The 23,145-nt window shown below is 43.5% G+C and overlaps 1 protein-coding gene across 9 annotated transcripts in view; it reads right to left on the reverse strand.

The window, feature by feature from the left end:
- Positions 1-23,145, reverse strand: part of ZNF385C (zinc finger protein 385C) — a 160,071-nt gene that overhangs the window by 62,664 nt on the left and 74,262 nt on the right. Inside the window, exon 1 of one of the 9 annotated variants that reach the window (XM_083469876.1) lies at positions 5,090-5,191. The exons of 7 other annotated variants lie outside the window; for them this stretch is intronic. In XM_083469876.1, the coding sequence (XP_083326002.1) occupies positions 5,090-5,099 (10 nt within the window). In that variant the 5' untranslated portion in view covers positions 5,100-5,191. One more of the 9 variants, XM_083469875.1, reaches the window with a different exon arrangement.

Here is a 23,145-nt window from a genome sequence, read left to right on the forward strand (position 1 = left end):
CTTGCAAACAGCCCGTTGCCAACATTGCATAAGCTTCTGACTTTGCAGATAGCTGTTTATTCTGCACTGCAGAATAAGGTTGAAAAAGCAATATTACCTTCTCAGAATAAACTGTTGGGTGCGAAACATTGGGGGGGGGGAATGGTTTTAGCTGAAATAAGGTCAAGCAAAAATATCATCTAGTATTGAAGAGCTAGGTTATATAAATGACAGTTTTGTCTAATATTAAGAAGTCTGTTTTTTATGTACACTGCTTAGAGATGCAAAATATTGTGGTATAGAAATGTGTAACATGAAAATAAATTTAAAAGTGCCCCCCGGGGGGGGGAACAAGGAAGTTTTTTGCTTTCTTGGAGAAAGGGAACAGTTCATTATTAGACGTGGGAAAACAACAAGCAGGAATTGAGAATGTTTTAACATTACAATTGAAATATGTTGACAAAGAAAATAGATCTGGGACACTTTGATCAAATTCTATGCTAGCAAACTTTAAAAGATTTATTCTGCAATGCTTACTTACTTGAGAGTAATTCCCACTGGGTTCAGTGGGGCTTACTTTTGAAAAATCTACATAAGTGGATATGATAATTCATTAGGCTTTATGGCAAACCCTAAAATTTATATTAATCAGATAACGTTTCAAATCAGTTCAAGCCTTTCGCACACACAAAATTAAGGAAACATAAACCTGTAATATTTTCCACTGTAATTTTATCACAAAATTAACTTTCAATGCTGTTTTACATCTAAAATAATTGTGTGTTTTTTTGTTTTGTTTTGTTTGGCTCAGTTTCAGATAATGAATGCCTACAATTATGTGACACTCCTTTCTGGAAATGAGTAAGAAAACTGATAAAACTGGGAGCAAAACCGACAGCTCTCTTACATGATTAAAATGCATGGGCATGGGGGGGCAGGGGGAGAATGCATGCCCGATATGTTTCATGCCATCTTCACATCTTGTGATAGTGAACTGTGGAGAAGATATGGGATTGTGTATCTAAAAATTATGTACTCGTGCATGCAACATGACTTTCCTGCCCTCTTCACCCACAACAGCCCTTTGAAAATGGTCCCCAAAGCCACTCCTGGGGGGGGGGGTCGAGGGACCCTTAGGAAAGGCCTCTGAGAAAAGCTACAGCACAGGAGCAGAACCTCTCAAAAGCAAGCAGAGCTCCCACTCATGCAAGCTACCGCTAGCTAATTTTCTCTCTTTCCTTCCATTACAGCTCCTGAGGTATCATCCAGGCCTTTTCTGAGCATCTCCTTCCCAATGGCCAGGGGCAGGCATTCTCTCATATATATATGAGAAAGATACTCAGAAAAGGCCTGGAAAAAGAGGCACCACTGTATCAATACACTGATATACATAAAAATATGTGGTATTATTATTATTATTATTATTATTATTATTATTAGAGCTACCTGATTGCATTTCATTGGAATATCTCCTTAATATATGGTAAAATCTGTTCTTTTTTCTTTGATCTTGCTAAAGGAAGAGCTTCTTTGTTTCTTTAAAAAAAAAAGGTTTATAAGCAATGACAATTTTTCAATCATTGCAATTCAGCGTGTTTTCATATACTAGATATTACGCACAAGCACCATTCTGCTACCTTACTATTGTAACCAATGAGTTCTTAAGCTTGTATACCAATGCAGCAAATTAATCTGGCCTGGTTAAAGACACAAGGGTTATCCACTTTGTTCCTTTCGTTCATTTAGTGCGCATTTTATATTAATTTGTTAAACGATGTCATTGGACCCTTGCTGCATAGTCGATTTCTGCAGATTCTCTAGCTTTCTTGAGAAAGGCTGATCAGACCAGCAGCATTATTTCAAACATGCATGCACCACTGGTCTAAATGCAAGGGCATCAATATCGCTTTCTGCAATGTGCCCCATGCCTCTTCAGTCCTTTTAGCAACCACAGCACAGCACATTGCAAACTTTTATATTTGGACATGCCCCTATATAATCATCCTGATCAAAAAGATCAGAAGAACAGGAGACTGATGGATACATCCTGCTGCTGTATCCATGATTGGTGTATAAACCAGGGGTGGCACATAGCTCTCTGTTGGGGAAAATATAGGTTTCCAGAGGCATCGTCAGATTGCTGAATTCATATCCCCTCCTCTCCGCCCGGCATCCTGTTCCTGTATTTGAACACTTAGGACAGCAAATCAGTGCTTGAAAATACGTTATTATACATACAGACTAGAGAAAAGGAACCCAAAGCTATTTTTCAATTTTAAAAAATTATAAAAGAAAATCACACTTTGTTTCTTTTGTGTGTGTGTGTGATAAGATACAGACCTTTTGTTCAAATGTAAGACTATCTTTTAAAATGCGCTCACCACAAATCATTCCCCCCCCCAAGCAAAGGTCATTAATACTATATTTTGGTCTTTTTAAATAAGTTTTTTAAAATCTAATACAACAAAAGGGGAAATTCCCCCATTTTGGATTTGTCATTTCAGCAGGGGGAAATGTGCATTCCTTGCCCCCCCCCCCAGGTTATGTTGCAGGTTATGTTCTTTTCTTTTCTTCCAAAGATCTGGGGTATCTGTTTTTCTGATATGCTTCCCAACAACAAGGGAGCAAAGAGGAAACCAAAGCAAACAGGACCTAGCAAATATTTCCAGATATATTATCTCAGCAATGGTTCCGCATCCCAGGAATATGAGGAAAGGCTGCACCATGTGAGACAAGGGCGGGCGGCACGGATTACATTTCAGATTATTCGAGAAATTAAAGCGATCCATGCGAGACAGCTGACATGCAGCGCTGCCAGTGAAAAATAGCGCCGTCCAAAAGGGCCCAAATGAAGAAGATGGTTGACTTTCTTAGACTCGGTGTTCTTATAAATAGGCACACACGTATACAACAACTGGACAGATCCAAGCAAAATGAGCACAGAAAGAGGGATTGGGGAGGGGGGAAAGAATTTTATTTCGCTTTCTCTATGTCACGTATATGCAATACACGTACACCGTTCAGAATGGCAACTGCCTCTCCAGACTAACAAGTATAGCAAGGAGATGGACCGAAATCTCATATCGTAAAAGCCATATCAACCACACAAGCTAAAGGTGGTACTGGTGCAAAGCCTGCTAAACAATCCCCTATTGGCACATGTATGGGGGGGAGAAATGTGCACTGCAGCTCCTTAGATGCTGTCCTTTCAGCAGTGCCTATCTGGCCACCAAAAGCAGAGGAATCCAAAACGGACCCCAAGATCCCAAGCCGTTTAATTGTGTTTTTGCCACGCGTGCTTTATCGCCTCCCAGGTTTTTGTGCACACACATACATATACACGCACTAATCCATGCTGCGGAATTGCATTCTATCCCAGGCCAAGTAATCAATAAATAATTGCAATTACCATCACCAATGTATAACAGCCCCCACCACAAAAAAAGCCCAGGAAATGCCGCAAAGTGCTCCAGAGCTGCAGAGAAAGCAGGAGAGCAAAGGGTAAACTGGTGGCCCTTGTCTGCTTTCGTTTTGATTTCTCTAGCAGGACTAGAACCTGCGTTTAGCCAAACAAAAGCCCCACTCAAACCCTACTTGTAATCAAGATGTGGGGAAAGACTGAGAGCGTATGAATGTGTTTTTCACAAAAGAGGATTCTGGAAAACAAGGGTGCATCAAAAGTGACATAGCTCACTTTGTTTTATGAGGAAAGCATGTTATTAAATGGAGGGACATAAAGGCAGTCAATGAATTCCTGTGCTCCTCATCGTAGAATTCTTTTTGTCCGTGCTAGGGGGAAATACAGATATTTCCCATATATTCCACCTTAGATTTTTGATTTTTTTAAAAACTGAATTCATCCTAGATGAGGCAAAAATGGTGTGTTTCTAAATCTGGCCTGGATTATTAAATTAATATTTGATCTTATTTTCGTTTAGAATCATGCATAAACAGCAGTTATTTTTAAAGATGCTGCACACATATATATATATTTTGCAATTGAATCATTTCCTCACGCTCTTTCATTCTATCATGCAGACTGTGCCCTGAACTAAAATGCTAGCTTAAAGCCTAAGAAAATGGGAAGAGGAATTATTGGAGCTAAGGCAGAGTGCAGCAAGGCAAGAGGACAAGGATCCAAAATATTGGGGGGGTGGGGGACGCCGCCGAAAAGGAAAACAGAAGAGAATGGATTCTGAAGATAGCTTCCAAGGTGCTCACAACATCACTTAGGACCAACGGAAACACCCACAAACATATGTGAGCCGCTTAATTTTTTTAGTCGATCTGAACATGCAGACTTGATCTAACCAATATCCTCACCTATACTTGGATCAAAACTCCACTGCACCCTGCAATCAATCGCCTTGCAAAAGGCTTTTTAAGGATCTGGCAATTTGCCATCAAAAGTGATGCAGGAACATTCACAAAAGTGATACAAGAAGACAGCCTCCGCTGCCAGTGGGAAAGTCAACTTGGGTTGCCCTTAACATGTAAAGGATGGATGCGTGAAATGCACAAAAGGTGGGCTCAAGGAGAACGTACGCATCTTAGAAGTAGGGAACACCTAGACTTCGCCAAACAGTTCAGGGAAAGGTGCTCATTTGCGTATAACAGCCAATATCCTTCCTCTTCTTTTGCCTAGGACCCTTAGACAGTGCAGAGTTACACACCTTGATTTAGATTCAGCTACAGCAATGTCCTGGTTTCAAAAAACTCCGATGAAAGCGCTCTCAACCTCTCCGCAACCGGCTAGAAAACCTCCACCCTCTCTACCTACAGGATGCCACTTAAACCTTTCCTAAGGACTCCCTCTGAGCTTTTTTATTTGCCTTGTATAAACACCCCACTCTGGGGGCAATAAGGCGAAGCAAGTGAGGGCACCTATGCCCCCCTGGGCTGCCAAAACCTCTACAATCACACCAACTCGCGGGCGCACACGCACACGGACCGGGGAAAGGAAAAACACTCACCTCCTAAATTCACACGACACTGCTTTCCATTGGGATGGCGGGGTTGGAGAGGAGGAGAGGGGACAGAGACACATGCAATCGGCACAGTTTTCATCCAAAAGCAGGAGGCGGTGGGAAGAAAGTTGCGCGGCACTCACCTAGCAGCATCGCAACGGAGCTTGGAGAGCTGGCCGCTTCTTCGGGTTCGCTAAAGAGCCGCTGTGTGTGCTGCTGCTGCTTCGCCGAAACGCGCGGCGCGCAACTGCTGCGCCAGCGCGCCACCCCCCGCCGACCACTGCCTCCCCCTTGAGCCGATACACTTACACCTCAATTAAAAGCTTAACGCTCGGCTGATCAGTGCCCTAAAGGAGGGAACGGCAGCCACGCTTTCCCAGTCGCTGGCCCAAGCAGGACAGATGGAAAAATTAGCCTCCGTAACTGCTCACAGCAGAGGTCCGCGCAAACAAAGATGAGGTATTAACATCGAAATTGGATGGTGGTGGGGGGGGGGAAGCGTGCGGGAGGGGGGCGGGAGATGAAAGGGGAAGGGGGGGCAGAAAACACCCACCACTCTTTTAGCTTCTTTGAAAGGCGAAAGAACACACAGACAGTATTCTTTCGCCACTAAAACAAACCTGGCTAAGAAATGCTGCCAAAAGCAAAACAAAAACCAACAACTTTCAGCCACACACGCACACACAAAATACTTCATATGACCTTGTGATTTTTTTAAAGCATTCCCTGACACTTCGGTTCAACTGGACAGCAGTTACCAGCTGTTGATGGCCTTCCTTCCCCATCTGAAAGCTCAACTCGCTCATCCTTTTGTTGTTGTTTTAATGACTGGAGATCATGTGGCAATGAGTTACGCTGCGCAACTGGGCAGCAGTGCCTTTGAGCCAATGGCCCACGTGAGAACTGATGACATCCCACAGAGTAACCAAATGTCTATTCAGCCACGGGCTTCGTGGAAGTTTTGCCCACACCCAGAACCTCATTTCTCCCTCCAGTAGTAAAATAGAAATACTGAAGAGTTTGGGGAACTAAAAGGCCCCCACTCTGTTTTGTGATATTTTGGTTAGCCTAATATAGGTATTGCTCTAATATGGGCTTGATCCAAGGATGAATGAGAGGAGAGCCCAAGAGCACTTTGCACATTCAATGTTGTATGGAATTATATAATTTCAGGTCAGGTCACAACAGTCAATGGACTGTTGTTTGAAAATGTAACCAAGCAGAGAGACAACTTGGCACAGCAAATGGAGCTTTAGATGTGGTAGAATAAGATCTGGGTTCAAATCTCTGCTCTGCCGTAAGGCTCACTGAGGTCACATTTACATCACGTTTAAAGCACATGGTTTCCTCTGAAGACTATTGGGAGCTGTAGTTTACTCCCCAGCCCCCGCAGAACTACAGTTCCCAGGATTCCTTGTGGAAAGCCATTTGTTTTAAATGGATGGTGTGGATTCAACTTCAGAGACCTTGGGCAAATCACTGTAACCTCACACCTGTTAGGATTATACGGGATATCCCTCAGTTACAAGGTCCTAGATTTGCACCACTCCTAATGGTGTTGCCAAATCCACCCCTTTATATATTTTTTTACGTAGAAACAGAGGGCTGCCATTTTCTCCTACTGCACTTGGGGTAAAAATCTGCTGAGTCCCCAGGGCGGCCTATACAGAGAGAGACTACTCTTGTGCAAGAATACACAGAAACATAGTTGGAAGGGACTCTGAGGATCATCTAGAATAGAATAGAATAGAATAGAATAGAATAGAATAGAATAGAATAGAATAGAACAGAATTCCCCACCCATCTGGCTGGGTTTCCCCAGCCACTCTGGGCGGCTTCCAAAAAAGTATTAAAATACAGTAGTCTGTTAAACATTAAAAACTTCCCTAAAGAGGGCTGCCTTCAGATGTCTTCTAAAAATTTGGTAGTTGTTGTTCTCTTTGACATCTGGTGGGAGGGCGTTCCACAGGGCGGGTGCCACTACCGAGAAGGCCCTCTGCCTGGTTCCCTGTAACTTGGCTTATCGCAGTGAGGGAACCGCCAGAAGGCCCTCGGAGCTGGACCTCAGTGTCTGGGCAGAACGATGGGAGTGGAGACGCTCCTTCAAGTATACTGGACCGAGGCCGTTTAGGGCTTTCAAGGTCAGCACCAACACTTTGAATTGTGCTCAGAAACAATTGTACTGGGAGCCAATGTAGGTCTTTCAAGACCGGTGTTATGTGGTCTCGGTGGCCGCTCCCAGTAGTAGTCCAACCCCTTGCAATGCAGGAATACACACTTGTTCCATACAGGGATTGAACCTGCAACCTTGGCATTATCAGCACCACACTCTAACTAACTGAGCTATCCAGCTGCTGCTGTGGTGTCTCTGCAACATGGAGGTCCTTCATAGCCACCCACACAGTTCTTGTCATGATTCCAATGTGTTATATAGAACAAATGACAAAAGGAATGTTTTTAAACATACAGCATCATAAGACCCACTTTGTTAAAAGGTGTAATAGTAGCAGGTTTGTGGATGGAGAGGTGGAGCAGTGTTAACACGGGGCTTAAGAAGCTCTTACCAGGGCCTGGAATATGTGCTCCACCACTGTCACTGATCTTGTTCCTGGGCCTTTAACAGTAACCTGACATGGACAGGTAAACCTTTCCCCAACCGTCGACCTGTCTCCATGCCAGGAAAAGCATCACCTGCTATATCAGGATGGTGGTACTAAAAGCCAAAGTGTGACTAAAGGTGCTGTGGCCAAGCTTTGCCAGCAAACCTTGCCCTGTAGTACCCTGCTTGGAACAGTCCTACCAGTGGGGCGAGGAAACGGGAAACATATCAAGATGCTAAACCTATCAAGAGACCTAAAATAGTATCTGAAAATATGGCGTCTGGTTGGGTTGTGCGTGTTTCTGTTGGGTATCATTGAAGCGTCCATAAGCATCTTGCATACGGTTCTTTTATTTTAACTGCTGCTCAGAAATGCCTGCTGCGAAGTCCCTGCTGTCTGTCCATCTATCTGTCCACATACTTTCTTAAGACCTCTTTAACAAATCTGGAGGCGACTGACTGACTGACTGACTGACTGACCCATTCTGGAGAGGAAAAAGAAGTAATTTTGGTAGACCTAATTCTAGGGTCAACCAAGATCACTAGCTTCCCCAAGCAAATTTTCTTCGCTTAGTCATTCCAGGGGCCATAGGAAGGGGAGCAGGTTGATCGGGAAGAAGATTAGGACCCAAATTAATAAAGCTGAAAGAAATGTCTCTCTTCCTCTCCCTGCTCTCCCCCCCCCCCGCCTTTTGCTGGCTCTGTAACTGGAGAATCAGCAATCAGAATAAAGACTCAGGTGTTGAACCAGGGTGGGGGCAGGGAGAGGGAGATATGCTATCTTTCATCATGGAAAGGCCAAGGAATCAGTCTCTGCTTTCTAAAAGAGGATACAAACTTATGCACAGAATTGCTGTTTTGGAAGAAAAAAAATATGGCTGCAGACAGAGAAAATATAGAGTAGAAATCAAGAGGTCTGGCCCTGTCTTTCATTCTCACATGCTCCGCATTCTGATTCAGAAACACTATCCTCATGCTAAATATTAAAGCTGTCAATCAAATCAATTAAGTGCTTTGCGGCGCAATGCTAACCATGTCTACTCAGAAGTAAATGGTACTGAGTCTAATGAGGCTTAGTCCCAGGTATGTGGGGCATTTGAGTCGCTCAGTGCTTGTACACAGTAGACCCCACAGTAGAGGCATTCCTGCCTTCTAGAATGCCTCTTCCAAGGTGATTGTTATAATACAGTGGTGCCTCGCAAGACGAAAATAATTCGTTCCGCGAGTCTTTTCGTCTTGCGATGTTTTTCGTCTTGCGAAGCACGGTCCGTCGCAACTGTGCCTCTTCAAGCGGCTTTAAAAAAAAAGCGCAAGACGTTTTCGTCTTGCGAAGCAAGCCCATAGGGAAATTTGTCTAGCGAAGCAACGCAAAACTAAAAAACCCTTTCGTCTAGCAAGTTTTTCGTCTTGCGAGGCATTCGTCTTGCGGGGCACCACTGTACCTGCTTTATTTATTTATGTATTTATTTGTAAATAAATAAATAAATAAATAAATAAATCTGCTTCCAGATTAATCAGGATGCACCTCTCTAACTAAATAAAATACTGTTCAACTGCAATCCTGTACATGCTTACTGGGAAGTAAGATTCATTGTCTACAGTTGGACATAATTCCAAGTAAGCATGCTCAGGAAGGACAGTGTTCCGTAGAGTTAATAACCTAATCTAACCAATCAGTTGAACATGCTTCTGCGAACGGATCTGCTGTACCCAGGGCTTCAAAGAGTTCTGTACAGCACAACTGGGAAAAGGGAGCATCAGAGAGGGCACAAAATGCTAAGGGAATTCTTAACAGCTTGAAATCTTGAGTGTTAGGAAGTGCAAAACCTACTGAACAAAAATGCAGTGTTTGATAGCAAACACACACGCAAACACACACACACACACACACACACACACACACACTTTTCCTTTTTCCTTAGCTGTTTAAAAAGGCAAGGAAAGGAAAGTAATATCTTCTTAGATTTAAAATACATATGAGCATAAGCAAAGAAGGCTCTGCTCTCAGATTGGGGTGGGGGGCTTTCTTTTTAAATAGAAGCATTGACTTCTCTGTTATCAGATGAAAACCACTGGTCCATCCAGCGTCCCCTTCCCCTAATCAGGCAGCCGCCCAACCAGCTAACGGATGTGGATGCCGAGGAGGTTGCTGAAAGGCAAACATTCCTTGGCTATGAATGAATTACCTGTGCTGTTAAGACAGAGGCAACCTGCAAGAAGTCAGGCACGACCAGTCTCTAGCTCAGTGAGAACATCTACAGTATTTTGCTTTCTATTATTAATTGGCACGATGGACTCCCCCCCCCCCACTACAGTTGTAAAACTAGCATATCAAAGCTACGATTTACCACCAGCTTCTGCTGTTGTGAATGGTCCCTGTGGTTAACTTGTATACATTTGTAAAAATGTCACAGACCTACTGTGCCTCTTCTTCTTCTTTTTCTTTTGATGCTACTGTTTCAGAACTCACACTCTCCATACACAGTCATACCTTGGAAGTCGAACGGAATCCGTTCCGGAAGTCCGTTCAACTTCCAAAACGTTCAGAAACCAAAGCCTGGTTTCTGATTGGTTTGCAGGGTTCGGGTGCCAAAACGTTGGAGAATTAAGCTGTTCAAAAACCAAGGTACGACCTGTATGTATTCTTATTTATTGTTACTATTTATTAAATTTGCATCCTGCCCTTCATCCGCAGGTCTCAGCATAAAAGTACAGGGCAAAAAGCACAAAATAAATAGTCATAATAAGAATGAAAACAAACCAATAACGCCCCCTCCACACACACACACCACAGAATCATAGAGCTGGAAGGGACCGCAAGGGTCATCTAGTCCAACCCCCTGAAATGCAGGAATCTCAGCTAAAGCATCCATGGCAGATGTCCACCATCTGCTTAAAAACCACCAAGGAAAAAGAGTTCACAACCTCCCAAGGGAGACCTTTCCACTGTTGAACAGTTATAGTATATTGTAATATTAATATTATATATAATAGTATCATATTAATATTATATTAATACACACACACACACACACACACACACACACACACTTATGTATATATCTGCCCAACTGAGAATAACACCCTGTGTATCTGATGAAGCAGACTCCAGCCCACAAAAGTTTGTTTGACAATAAATCATTCTTTGGTTGCTTCCATAGTATGGCTCTTTATTGCTTTCCCACAAGTCTCTGGAAGCAGAATTGAAACGGAGGCTTCCACACAAGCACTTAATACAATAGTGGTCACAATCCAGCAATGCCTTTCCCTGTGGCTAGAACCCTTCTTGGTTCACCCACAAGTTTGATTCAGCATCCCTGCAACAATAAGCAGAAGTTCTATCCTCGTAGGTATAGCTCGTTTTATTGCTTCCAGATGAACACGGCTGGCAGATTTGTGATGACCATCTGCTCACTTGCCCCTTGAATAGTGTCCAGGTTTTGCCCTTTAAATTGGTAATTTTCTGTTCCTGCAGTTGAGGGTGGGGAGAGACTTTCCTGGTTTCCTCAAATTCTTTTATTTCCATCACTTATAACGAAATAGTACGATTGCTATTTATAAACGAACAAACAATGAGGAAACTGCCCTCTGTGGCAGCAGAAACTGACATTTTTGTCCTAATGTCAGTTTCAGCTGCTGACAGCTCAGTCAGCAGAGGAGAGTTTTCCAAACTGTATGTCACGACACGTTAATGTGCTGGCTGCAGTGTGTAGGTGTATCGCGAGAATGCTCCTCCCGGGGCTGGAAAGGGGTTAGTTTAACCTCCGGTTTGCTAGTAAAACTGAATTACTGTGTTGCGGAATGATGCATGTCTAAAAAGCATGTCGCGGTGGCGCTGTGGGTTAAACCACAGAGTCTAGGACTTGCCGATCAGAAGGCCGGCAGGTTCGAATCCCCGCGACGGGGTGAGCTCCCGTTGCTCGGTCCCTGCTCCTGCCAACCTAGCAGTTCAAAAGCACGTCAAAGTGCAAGTAGATAAATAGGTACCGCTCCGGTGGGAAAGTAAACGGTGTTTCCGTGCACTGCTCTGGTTTGCCAGAAGCGGCTTAGTCATGCTGGCCACATGACCGGGAAGCTGTACGCCAGCTCCCTCAGCCAATAAAGCAAGATGAGCGCCGCAACCCCAGAGTCGGCCACGACTGACCTAATGGTCAGGGGTCCCTTTACCTAACATGAAAAGTTTGGAAAGCTCTGCAGTAGAGCATGAGACTCTTAATCTCAGGGTTGTGGGTTCGAGCCCCATCTCGGGCAAAGAAATCCTGCACTGCAGGGGGTTGGACTAGATGACCCACGGTCCCTTCCAACTTTGCAATTATATGATTTTATGAATAAAACCCCTAATTTCCCCAGCAGTGCTCACCTGGAACCAGCTGTGTTTGTCAAGAAGGAGAAACAGGCTGAATCAAGAAGTGTTCAATAGCCATAATAGTGCTCTCCTCTCCACACTAGACGGCTGGTGTCGCAATTTTGTTTTATTATGTACAAAACAACTGTTAAGTAATCATGAACGTGGGGTGGCTGGGCGGGACGCAGGAGGACAACTCCGGACTGCAACAGAAAATACTGGACTGCAACAGCTTGACAATGTTGTCTGGATGCTCTGTAAAAAGTGAGTTAACAAAGGACAGTCGTTTCAGAGAAAAGGGCTGGTGTGGAAGCAACTGAACAGCCACAGTGCTCTTGGCTGTTTTTGTTGCAACAAGCACAACTACTCCTTGGGGATTTGCTCTATATTCAAAACACAGTTAATGGTAATAGGCACACCCCAATTATAAAGTAAGATGGACATTTCTGCCCTCTTATTTTTTAAGACTCCTTTCCTCACCATATAATTTGCTACCATGCTGATCAAATTTGTTGAACTTATCCCCTTCCTAAATGCATTTCCTAGTATTTTTGTGTGCATTTCTTGGGAAGAAAGCAGGGAGCTTGCCTGTTCCTCAACTCCACGTGTGTGCCATTAACATGGAGGCAGTGTCCTTCCACCCCAAAGGCCGTGAGATGAGCTCTGGCTGCATTTCACACAGTGACAATGCTATACAAATGATAAAATAGTAATAAGCATCCATAAACAGAACTCCACTCAGGTATGTGCAAGCGTAGAGGCAACTAGAGCCTTTCAGGGTAACACTGGTGCAGAGAGCAAGTAATAATTTAATCCAGGTTAACAGCTACAAAACCTGATCCGTACACAAACAAGCTCTGCCCGAAAAGGCCCTCTCCTCTATAAGAAACCAAGTTGAGATGCCGCCTTCATATCCACACAGCAAGACAAACGGCTCTGATCTAAGTGTGTGTAATTAGCACTCATTATAATCACACTAGTCCTTAACAGGTATCAAGGGTCAGTTAAGCAAGGGGCTTTTTAATCCATCGCATTTCAATGGTATCTGCTCTGCTGAACAGGTTGGCATGGAAACCGCTCGGGATGATAACCGATTTCCATTCCATTAGCTAGGCAAGGAGTAGGCTGCTCCCCCAAAGCACTTCTCTATGGTCTGTAGATTCTTAATAGATTCCTAAGCAAACTGATGACAGTGTTCTTTTTTTCCCCTTCAAAGAGAGGGATCTAGTCCTCATGATCCTAGGGGAAAATGAATGTGTGGGTGTGAAAGAGAACTGTTCTCCCTAACAAAAAGCAGTTTTTGTTATGTTCTTTATTAAGTGGAATACATCCGCTATCTATAATCTGTGGTTTTTAAAAAAATTCCACACTGAAATCTGGTACCTCGGCTGCGTCCAATTGGTTTTCTTCCGTCCTTTCCTCTGCACAATCATGGACTGCTACAGTTAAAGGCAGGATGCCAGGCAATGTGGAGTTTTGTCCAAAACAAGATTTTCCCCTCTTAAGCATGTACACATCTGAAGCAGCTACACACCAATTCCTTAGCATGTATGCTCACGACAAACTGGCAGATCATGGCTTGCCTGGCAGCTTCTGACTGTTTTTGAAGCCAGGCGCTATTCTCCTATTTTTAGATGTTGCTGTCTGCGTGTCACAGAGAGCTCACCTGTGTTTGATGCCCTGACCTACAGAGATGGGGGACTGAGTTAACCGAAACACCTTAAGGGACCACGCTATCAATTCCACAAGGGTGATCTGTTTTGTTTTCATCTACCACTTGCATCTCTGTGCCTTCTAACAAGACATCTCCATTTCTGGAAGTATTCTCCCCTACTTCAATCTGTTTGGCTCCCCTGCGTCAGTCCCTTTTCAGGATCAAGTAGTATGCACTCGTAATGCTAAAACAAATAAATTGCAAGGCAAGAAAAGTGAATTCTGCAACCCATATGAATTAAGCAACGTTATCATATTTACATGGTATTTGCACAATTTATTCCAGGTTGCTAATCAAGAGTAGATGTCTGTGCAAAGGACAGAGGACCCACTCCAAACTAATGGAAATCTTACTCCAGAGCTTTCCAAAGTTTCATGTTGGTTTCACACTTTTTAGACATGCATCATTTCGCGACACGGTAATTCAGTTTTACTAGCAAACCAGAGGTGAAACTAACCCTGTTCCAGCACCGGGAGGATCTCAGGGAGCACTCGCATGATCACAACTCCACAATGAAGCTGACACATTAAAGTGTTGCAACACACAGTTTTGGAAAGCTGTTTTACTCAAGTCAGCTCTTTGGCTGAAATTTCAGCAGCCACGACCACATTTTCTTTGCAGCCTGAATTTTTTACTTAAAAGTAAATAACTAAGGTGGGATTCTCAGGAAGCTGAATTCCATACCCTCCATCACTTTCTGCAAGTTTATTTGTTTTGTTTTTGTTTTGTTTTGTGGAATGAGAGCATATTCCCAATCCTCTCCATACTCACTCTTTCCGGAGTCCTTCCAGAGTGTGCCTAATGGACTTATTTGCTCCTTTGGTTATCTCATGAAGGATACTTTATGCCACAATATTCTGAAATAAAGTGACACTCATGCGTAAGGTTTCCCTGTCCACTAGTATTCCCCCCCCCCTCCAGATATTACACACAAGCTTTTCTTTCCTTACGTCCGTTCTGAGGAGCTGTATCCAATCACCACCCATCCATCATTTACCCTTCACAAATCACTTAAGGTTTAAAAGGTGATGAATAGCTGCTTGAAGGCTGACATTCTAACCACAGTTTTCCAGCACATATGCAGAAAGAAAGAAACTATTTATAGGAAGGATTCACATTATCTCTCAAGTCTCCCCAACACCATCCCTGCTAGAAAGCTGCTGTAGCATGGTGGCTCAGAAACTGAACCATGAACCAAAATGTTCCCGATTCAAACCTCACCCCTGCCACGAACATATCTGATTGTCGTAGACAAGCCATTCTCTCTTAGCTGCAGTGCTCTATCCCAATATACAATATCCTCCAGATATTGCCAGCTTACAACTACCATCATTCCTAGCCAAAATAGCTGGGGCTGATGGCATGGGATAACCAGCCTCATAAAACCAACATGCTTAATTCTAATTAATGCATGAAGGGGTTAATGCCATAGAGTACCGTATTTTTTGCTCTATAAGACTCACTTTTTCCCTCCTAAAAAGTAAGGGTAAATGTGTGTGCATTTTATGGAGCAAGTGCAGGCTGCACAGCTATCCCAGAAGCCAGAACAGCAAGAGGGATTGCTGCTTTCACTGTGCAGCGATCCCTCTTGCTGTTCTGGCTTCTGAGATTCAGAATTTTTTTTTTCTTGTTTTCCTCCTCCAAAAACTAGGTGCGTCTTGTGGTCTGGTGCATCTTATAGAGCGAAATATATGGCAAGCTGCCCTGCCAGGCTTAGCTAGGTCACTCCCAGTTTAACTACGCACTCTGTGGAAAATTTCTTCGTCTGTCCTGAATCTTTCAACATTCATATTCACAGATGGCCCCGGGTTCTAGTACAAGAGAGAGGGGGAAACACTTCTCCTTATTTGTTTTCTCCAAGCCATATATAACCTTATACACACAGTTATCATGGGCCATTATTACTTGCATTTCTTCTAAATAAAAAGCCCCAGATGTTGTAACCTTCCGAAACAGTAGAGTTGCTGCAGCCCTTTGATTACTTGGGTTGCCTTTTTCTGAAGCTTTTCCAGCTCCACGATATCCTTTTTTTGAGGCATAGAGACCAGAGCTACCCAAAGTATTCCAAGAATGGTCTCACCATGGATTTGTATAATGGCATTGTGATATTGGCAGTTTTAATTTCAATCCCTTTCCTAATGACCCCTAACATTGAATTCACCTTTGTCACAGCTGCTGCACGTTGGCTCAATATCTTCATCAAGCTTTCTACTATGACGTTCCCGGTCAGTCACTGCCAGTTCAGAAATGAGCATTTTTGGCCCAATATATCACTGCACTCTTGTTTGCACTGAATTGCATTTGTCATTTTACTGCCCATTCAACCAGTCTGGAGAGATCCTTTCAGAACTCCTCACAATCCCTTTCTGTATTAACCATCTTTGTTCAAGATGGTACTAAAAGCAAAACTTTGCTACTTCATTGTTTATCTGTGACTCCAGGTAATTTATGAACAAGTTAAAAAGCACAGATCCCAGTACGGTCCTTGGGAGACTCTACTTTCTGCATTCCTCAATTGAGAGAACTGTCCATTTATTGCTAGGGCTCTCCAGACGTCCTTTTTATTGTAGGTTTCTGATTATTTGTGCTTATGATAGTATTAGGGTGATTATAAGCTTTCAGTACTATTTCCAGTCAGTCCATGTCCCATAATGGCCTGCTGTATTCCTATAACTTTTAATATCACAGATGTTCTAAGGGGGTGGGGAGGTTGTCCCGCTTTTGTTGCACTATAGAGCATATATCATACTCCAGACAGCAATAATATGATAGCATTGGGGAAGCGCCGTGGAACAACTAATGAAGTAGAATGATGGGTGGAGAGTCAAGTATAAATCTACCAGAAGCACACAATTATTGATGCATATTATAATGATTGCATCAATGGCATTTTGTAAAATGTACTCTTTAAAAAGCAGAGATATCACCTTGCCGACAAAGGTCCGTATAGTTAAAGCTATGGTCTTCCCAGTAGTGATGTATGGAAGTGAGAGCTGGACCATAAAGAAGGCTGATTGCCAAAGAATTGATGCTTTTGAATTACGGTGCTGGAGGAGACTCTTGAGAGTCCCATGGACTGCAAGAAGATCAAACCTATCCATTATGAAGGAAATCAGCCCTGAGTGCTCACTGGAAGGACAGATCGTGAAGCTGAGGCTCCAGTACTTTGGCCCCCTCATGAGAAGAGAAGACTCCCTGGAAAAGACCCTGATGTTGGGAAAGATTGAGGGCACAAGGAGAAGGGGACGACAGAGGACGAGATGGTTGGACAGTGTTCTCGAAGCTACCAGCATGAGTTTGACCAAACGGCGGGAGGCAGTGGAAGACAGGAGTGCCCGGCGTGCAATGGTCCATGGGGTCACGAAGAGTCGGACACAACTAAACGACTAAACAAAAGCAACATCTCTTTTAAAAAAACCCCACTCTGCAGGGGCCCCAACTCTCTGCTTCCTGTTCCTTAACCACTCCCTATCTACAGTATAAGGCGATCTGTCCCATGACTGCTAAGTTTATAAGGCCTTTGGTGAGGATTTTATTCAAAGGTTGTTGAAAGTCTAAGTCACCTCTATCTATATGCTTGTTGGCACTCTCAAAGCCTTCCACTACATTAGTGAGTCAGGACTTACCCTTCCAAAAGCCATGCTGGTTCTGCTTCAGAAAAACTTGTTCTTCTACATGCAGGGTAATTCTATCTTTAATAACGCTTTCCACCAGTTTTCCTGGAACAGACATTAAGCTCTGTAATTTCCCAGATCCCACCCCTCAAAAGGTGCCACATTGGTTAATTTCCAGCCCTTGTGTATGAAGGCTGAGCAGGGACAAGTTTCATACTTCGTTAGAAGATCAGCAATTTCACATTTGAGTTCGTTAAGAACTCTTGGGTGAATGCCATCTGGACCCAGGGATCTGAGAGTTTTTAATCTGTCTGTAAGGTATAGAACTTTGACTGCATATATACCATACTTTTAAAGCACACACACACACACAAGAATCCTGAGAACTGTAGTTTGTTAAAGGTGCTAGGAATTGTAGCTCTGTGCGGAGTAAAGCACAGTTCCCAGGAATCCTGGGGTGGAATGAGGGGATTTTTTAAAAATATATAGAGTGTGTGCAGCCTTAGCCTCTTGCCACCACTACTCGCCTTGGTTCCTCAGACTATCTTCCTGAGAAACTTAGGTCAGGAACAGGGATCTGCCCTCTATCTTCCAATATAAAGATAGATGCAAATAATTTATTTAGCTGTTCTGCAATCTCATTTTCCTCCTTTAGTGCACTTTCTATGCATTGGTGTCCACAGGTCCAACCACCTCCCTGCATGGTATTTAAATAATATTTTGCTGGTGGTTTTAATGGTTTTAATGACGTGCTCCTCAATTTCTTTGTGTGTGTGCGTCTCTTATTGTCTGCTTGCACAAAGTAATTGTGAAAAAGCCACTCCTCCTATCCATTTTTTCCACCTCTTCCCCATAGCCCCCTCTTCATTTTCTATCAAGGTCTACCATCCCCTTCATTTTTTTACAGCCTGAGAAAAAGTGACAAGAAGAGAGCAGGGCTTGAGCAGATCACCAGATTGTATATTGCACATGACTTCCAATCTGGGCATATAAAACAGCTCAGTCTTTGAGGCTGAATGAGAAACGACAGCTTTGTACTTTACCCATAAGTCTCCGCTGCTCAGGGTTAGCCAATGGCTATGGCAATTTCTATCTTTAAAGATCTCGCCAAATATCCACTTGGATTGTGCACTGAGGTGGAGGGGGCAATAAAAGCCCAGATCGTTCTACTTCACCCTGATCAACCTGGGCCTACCATGTGTCAGCAAGGTAGAGACAAACTGAAAACACATTTTCATCTGAACATCTGGCACTGCAAAAATCTTTATCCTATCAACTGTTCCAGAAGGTGAACAGGGGAGGGGCAGAAACTGAGCCCCCAAGGAAGTCAGAATTTGGGTCTATTCCTTCAGCACTTTCCTTTAGGCAGGTCTACTACTCTTTGGCCCACAAAATCCTCACGCTGTCACAGCATGAATAAAATATACTCACTTCATAAACTGGGAGGACTATTTAATCCTACTGTGAACATAAATGCCCTTGTTAATGGATGAACAATTTGTAAAAATAAGAAAACGGTAACACTCAAGAGCCTCTGATGACCCAAATATACCTGAGGAAACTGAACTCTGGGGAATGACAGCAATAAACCCTATCTGAAATTAAACTATTCAAAGCTAGGAGTTCTGTTTTTCTAACCTGGTTGTGTAAGCCATTTAGGGATGGCCATGTGCTATTGCAGCTTTCGTTACTGTTAATGCTATCAATGCATCCAAGGAGCTTACAAGCTAAATTATATTTTATATTCACAAAATATAACAAGTTATTCCCTATGGGTAAACAGAAACCAAAAACTAGTCACGGATATGAAGTACAGTATATAAGGAAAGGCAATGATATATACTGTGGGGTTCACCCACCCTGAATATTTTGAAGCATAACAGTGGAGGTCTAAGAACATGTTAGAGGTTACAGAATCATAGAATTGTAGATGTGGTAGGGACCCCAAGGGTCATCTAGTCCAACCCCCTGCAATGCAGGAATGTCCAATGTCCTGACAGTGCAATGTCCCATACTTTTGCTAGCCACTCTTCTTGGGAAGGAGTTTATTTGGACTTGTGTGGCTGCTGCCAATCTCCTTCGTGTGTATGCTCATGCATCTCCCTGTTATGTTTGTGGATGAAGCATATGACATCATCACATTGGTAAACTCATATCCCTTACATCCAGGGGTAGATACACTAATAAAAAATAATAATAATAAATTTTTATTTATACCCCGCCCTTCCCGGTTCAAAAACCGGGCTCAGGGCGGCTAACAACAAATTTAAAACATTTACGGTAATTGTAAAAGCAGCATAAAATATAGTATAAAAACATGAATAACAATAAAATTCAAAGTTCAGAAATCAATTTAGGGGAAATCCATCTAATAAGCATTAGATAATCACCAGGGCTAGCTGGCTGAATTAGCCCTACTTGGGCCAGCGAGGAGGTCAGGTGAGAATTAGCTGTGGGGTCTCAGAGCGGGTAATCTTCATAAAAGGGGAGGGGGAGGGAAGAGAAGGGAAATAAAAGACCAGGGTGAATTCAAATTAAAGGCCAGGTGGAATAGCTCTGTCTTACAGGCCCGACGGAAGGAGGTTAAATCCTGAAGGGCATTCCACCAAGTCGGAGCCATCACTGAAAAGGCCCTGGCCCTGGTGCAGGATAGTCTGACTTCCTTAGGGCCCAGGACCTCTAAACTATGGTTATTCATGGACCTTAAGGTCCTCTGTGGGGCATACTAGGAGAGGCGTTCCCATAAATACGAGGACCCTAAGCCACAAGCCACATAGTACTGTCACATTACACATTCATTTAACATTACCAAGCATCCATGTGTGTGTGAGAGAGAGGGGGGGGGGCGGGAGAAGCACATTCCCTTCTGACATTAACCTAAACACTTACAAAAGAAATAAAAATACAAATGTCGTAATATGTTAAATGCAATACAAAACACACTCATTCTCCAGATGTCATCATGTTATCGGGAAACCCCTACTGCCAATTCAGATAGAAAGATGCTTGCTTGATAGGAGAGGACACGTTGAGATTCTGCGAAAGTGAACACTGGCAAAGTAGTCCTCCTTCTGGTCATGCAGAAGGAGGACAAGGGGCGGGGTGGTGGAGCTGAGTCTTTGCTCGGGCTTGTGCACATGGTGCTAAACCACAGTTTAATGTTGCATGTGAATGCAGCAACATTATAGGAAAGGGTGAAATCTCCTGAGTCAGGGTTCTCTGATTACAAGGTATTAATGGACAAACAACAGGGAATGGTGATCTGCCAGGTCCTGTTTGTGACTACCCAAGTGACAGTGGGTCACCGCAGAGACAGAGAACAGAACCCGACGGATCTCAGTTTGACTCAGCAATGCAATTCTTACATTTCTCAGCACACACAAAAACCAAAAGAATCACACCCCTATGACACAAAGATTTCACACACATCACCTACTTCAATTTATCCCTGATCCTCCCACCCACCCCAAAATCCCTCCAATGCATATATTCATTTGCCCCCCAGAGATTCTGTGCTAGTCAGCTGCACCACACAGATATTTGAGGATAAATCTGCTTGCAGTTGAATGGATCAGCTGCTTCCCACGGCGTTTGCCCTTCTCCAAGTTTCAGAGGCTGTTCACTTGCTTGTCAAGCATGCAGCACAGTCTGATGGCATCTGAGTCTGTTAGCATGTTAAATACAGTTCTAAACTGCTGTAGCATTTTAAAAGAAACAATGGGCTTAACTACACTCCAAAAATTCCTTTTCGCATGTAATCTTTTCCTACATTACACAAGCCCTAGCAAAGTACTTGCTAGAAAGTGAATACCACCATTCAGTGTTTTTTTTCGGGGGCGGGCGGGCGGGGGACGGACGACGCATACCCCTAAACATTTTGTGAATCTAAGTTTGGCCTCACTGAAGGGCAGTATTTCAAATGAATAGGAAAATGAGAGTACCCCTAAACATTTTCAGAAAATAAAAGAACTGCCACCATTCCATAATTTTGGACCCAAATTCTTAAGCTAAAGCAAGGACTCTTCTCAACTCCTTGCTGATCCTAATTTGGGAGCAGAGCTGGAATACTAAAAGAAGGGTTAAACATATTGAAGATTGGTTTAAAATACAGTGGTACCTCGGGTTACATACGCTTCAGGTTACACACTCCGCTAACCCAGAAACAGTGCTTCAGATTAAGAACTTTGCTTCAGGATAAGAACAGAAATCGGGCTCCGGCGGCGCGGCAGCAGCAGCAGCAGGAGGCCCCATTAGCTAATGTGCTGCTTCAGGTTAAGAACATTTTCAGGTTAAGAACGGACCTCCGAACGAATTAAGTACTTAACCCGAGGTACCACTGTACTGCAATAGGTTGGTTTCATTTTTGTCTTAATTTAATTTTTGTTGATTTTTGTTACTGCTTTAAATTACCAATTGTTTCATACATTGAAATTAAAAACAACAACAGTAATTATACCTTCACATACAGAAGCATTTATAACATACTGAAATGGTATAATATTGTTTGCGGCCCACTGGATATCTTTTCGCTCCAGGGAAGGGGGAGAAACAGATGCCCACAATTCCACTTGCCATCATGCCACAGAGAACCCTCTGGCAAGAAGAAGGCCCAGCGGCAGCCCCTCTTTGCACTGCAGATTAGAAAAGAAGCAACTCCAAACAGGCAGTGTCTTGTTCTGTGCAGAGATTTGCAAAAGGTTAAGAAAGAGCCAACAAAGGTCCGTATAGTTAAAGCCATGGTTTTCCCAGTAGTGATGTATGGAAGTGAGAGCTGGACCATAAAGAAGGCTGATCGCCGAAGAATTGATGCTTTTGAATTATGGTGCTGGAGGAGACTCTTGAGAGTCCCATGGACTGCAAGAAGATCAAACGTATCCATTCTTAAGGAAATCAGCCCTGGGCGCTCACTGGAAGGACAGATCCTGAAGCTGAGGCTCCAGTACTTTGGCCACCTCATGAGAAGACTCCCTGGAAAAGACCCTGATGCTGGGAAAGATGGAGGGCACAAGGAGAAGGGGACGACAGAGGATGAGATGGTTGGACAGTGTTCTCGAAGCTACCAGCATGAGTTTGACTAAACTGCGGGAGGCTGTGGAAGACAGGAGTGCCTGGCGTGGTCTGGTCCACGGGGTCACGAAGAGTCAGACACGACTAAATGACTAAACAACAAGAAGAAGAAAGAGTAGAAGAAGCACCTGCAGTTTCTAAACTTTGCTGCACCTCCATGCAAACTGGACAAGACTCTTCCTCATCCTCAAGTTCTTTGATAAGCGAAGGGGCAGAAGCGGTGGTTATTAAACAGGACAAGAAAAATCTGGAGAGATTCCTACTATATCTGACAGTGGGCTTGGGAGGAAGGTAGAGCTTCCTCAAACTCAGAACTTTCCAAATTGTGTGTCACGACACGTTAGTGTGTCAGCTGCGGTGTGCAAGTGTGTTGTGCGAATGCTCCCCGCACTCCTCCTGGTACTGGAAAGGGGTGAGTTCAACCTCCAGCTTGCTAGTAAAATTGAATCACCGTGTCACGAAATGATGCATGTCTAAAAAGTGTGTCACCAATGTGAAATGTTTGGAAAACTCTGCTCTAACTTGTGCAGCAGCTGGTAGAAGGTTAGAAAAAAGCAAGAGTCTGGCTGGAGTGCACCAGGTTGGATAAAGCTGGTTTAGATACCCCAGTGTCAGGATGTGTCTCGCTACCTTCGAACTTAACTGGTATCAGGATACTGAATCAATGAAAAGCTGAGAGGAATTAAATGCAGCCCCAATGAATAATCTGCAAAAATGTCACTGGACAGTCAGTCATCTGTTTGGCAGCTTGTACGGGATGAGCATCAATGCCTGTTTCTAAAAGTGGACCGGGCTATAATTTGCTGTTGGTTTATGTAGCTGAGTTAAACTCCTTTACATCCAGGCCCTTAATGCATATT

The sequence above is a fragment of the Podarcis liolepis genome (genome assembly GCF_965112155.1).
Source record: "Podarcis liolepis genome assembly, chromosome: 13".
Taxonomy (NCBI): Eukaryota; Metazoa; Chordata; class Lepidosauria; order Squamata; family Lacertidae; genus Podarcis; species Podarcis liolepis.